The sequence below is a fragment of the Mesoplodon densirostris genome, chromosome X (genome assembly GCF_025265405.1).
Source record: "Mesoplodon densirostris isolate mMesDen1 chromosome X, mMesDen1 primary haplotype, whole genome shotgun sequence".
Classification (NCBI taxonomy): Eukaryota; Metazoa; Chordata; class Mammalia; order Artiodactyla; family Ziphiidae; genus Mesoplodon; species Mesoplodon densirostris.
Window position 1 is genome coordinate 79768863 of NC_082681.1, and position 2164 is coordinate 79771026.

The following is a 2164-nucleotide window of genomic DNA, read 5'->3' on the forward strand; positions in this document are numbered from 1 at the left end:
CACCCCTCACAGTAAGTTAAACTACCTATCAGTTTGTCTCTTCTTACTTCACATCAATTGCAGATATAATGAAATGAATCAACTACTTGAATAAAGTCATGTCCTTTCTTATATTCAATAAAGGAAATTAAATTGAGATCTTTCACATCTTAGAGCAAGCCTTATCTAGCCTATCAGTTTAGGTAAATCTACTTTCTACATTTAACGCTTACATTTAACTTCTAAAGTTAACAAACATTATTTAGAATTCAGAAAACGTCTAAACAACTGTAATTAATTTGCAACCACACAAGGTTTTATGAAAAAACAAAACAAAATACTAGGGCTTCCCTGGTGGCTCAGTGGTTAAGAATCCTGGGGACACGGGTTCCAGCCCTGGTCGGGGAAGACCCAACCCCACATGCCGCGGAGCAAGAAAGGTGGGAACTTGGCATAGTCACTCCGCTAGGGTAGGACGGTGCAGATGTCTTCCTGGTCACCGGCCTCCGGTTCCCCTAACCCCGTGAAAGAAGCAACCCAGGGACGATCGAGGAGGATAGAAGAGCGAGGGAGGAAGAAGGGGGGGCGGGGGTGGAGAGAGGGGGTGAACTCTGAGTAAAATGAATCAACAAAACCCTGAGAAAACCGAAGGAAAAAAGCGGAGCCTGCTGAGGAGACGCGGCGGCGGCAGCTTCGGCTCCAACGGCAGCCGCCACGGCGATGGCGGCAGCGGGCCTACAAGAGACGGCAGGCCGGGCACCTGACGGAGCCGGCGTCGAGCGGCTTCACCGAGTTGTAGTGCTCCCCGCACATGGAGTAGCTCCTGTAGACCAGGGTGAGCGGCTTCTTGGTGTACTCCTCTCCATAGACGACGGCGGGCGAGTTGGCCTGGATCACCTCGATGGGGGTCTGCAGGACGTGCGACAGGGCCCTCAGCTCGAGCTGGCCTCCACACGACGCGCTGAACACGATGTCGTCGCAGTAGCTCAAGAAGTCGTCGCGGCTGCAGGCGTCGCCGGTTTCGGGGTCGCTGTAGAAGGGCAGGAAGTCCTCGACATGCTTCCGCATGTACTCGGCGGTGCGCCTCCGCAGGCTCTCCACGGTCACGGAGAACACCAGCTGGTCTTGGATGGCGCGGTACATGCAGTGGCCGTCGGCCGGGATATCCTTCATCTCCAGATTCCTGGCCCACAGGATGGCGTCGAGCTTCATTTCCTCGTCATGGCGGAAGCTGGCCAGATGCTCCATCTCAGCCTTGGCCATCCTCTCCTGCCTTTCTCTCTCGAGGGCCACCTTTCTTTCGCGCCTTCTCTGTGCCCTCGAGAGGTGAGGAGGCTTGTCCTCGAGATCCAGCTTGCCCAGATCTTCAGTGACTGAATCGAGGTTGCTGTTATCAGGGAAACTCTCCTGGAACTTCTGCAGCTCCTGCTGGTGCTTCTGCTCCATCTCGGCCTCGAGGCGGGCCACATCGAGGAGCAACTGCTTTCTTCTCTTCTTGTCGCTCTTGGGGACCGAGCTCTTCATGCCCTGAATGTGGGCCTGCAGCTCTGCCTTCTCGCGCTTGTGGCGTCGTAACATCCGCTGATGCTCACTCTGTGAATCTTCCATGATGTTTAAGGGCAGGCGAGAATCGAAGTTTGGTGGCTGAAGTACCGCTACAGTTCGCGTCAACAGTCGAACCACCCAACTGGCTAGGGCTCCTCAGCCTCCCGTGGCGGCTGTACTCTCTTCCCCTCACCCGCGGTTGCCCTCACTCTATTAACGGCCCTCTCTGCCATTGGCCACTGTCTCTCCACGGCTACGCCTCCTAAACACTCCTGGCACTAGGACTGGCTGTTGGGAGACACTACGTATGCCCCCATTAGACCCCGTAGCAAGGGGTGCTTCTGGTTTTAGCGGGGTTCCTGTCCCGGATGTAAAATCCCGCCTTGGTGCATTATGTGCAGCAACTGAGCTTGTGGAGATTTTCGTGGGCTCTGAACTGCGTACTTCACTTCCTAGCCTGAACACAGTGCAGACACTGGTCGTGCTTGAGAATCACATGACAAATACTGCTACACCAGATGAATGTGCTCTGACACCGGACTTCCCATTGCTCCCAGTGTTCAGGAGGCAATGTGGCTCTCTCCAGTTCTTTAGTTGCCTTGACTGATGAACCCTTAATTTTGTGTATCAGAACAAGATA

General features: G+C 54.2%; 1 protein-coding gene across 1 annotated transcript; it reads right to left on the reverse strand.

Annotated features, from left to right (window-relative positions):
* Nucleotides 1-714: 714 nt before the first annotated feature.
* On the reverse strand, nucleotides 715-1587 carry LOC132481670 (OTU domain-containing protein 6A-like). Its single transcript, XM_060086507.1, has one exon. The coding sequence runs from the start codon at nucleotides 1585-1587 to the stop codon at nucleotides 715-717; it is 873 nt and encodes a 290-aa protein (XP_059942490.1).
* Between the last annotated feature and the right edge of the window lie 577 nt (nucleotides 1588-2164).

Bases quoted from the DNA above. Each gene is read 5' to 3' on its own strand.
- LOC132481670 (XM_060086507.1), bottom strand. From the start codon at position 1,587: ATGGAAGATTCACAGAGTGAGCATCAGCGGATGTTACGACGCCACAAG.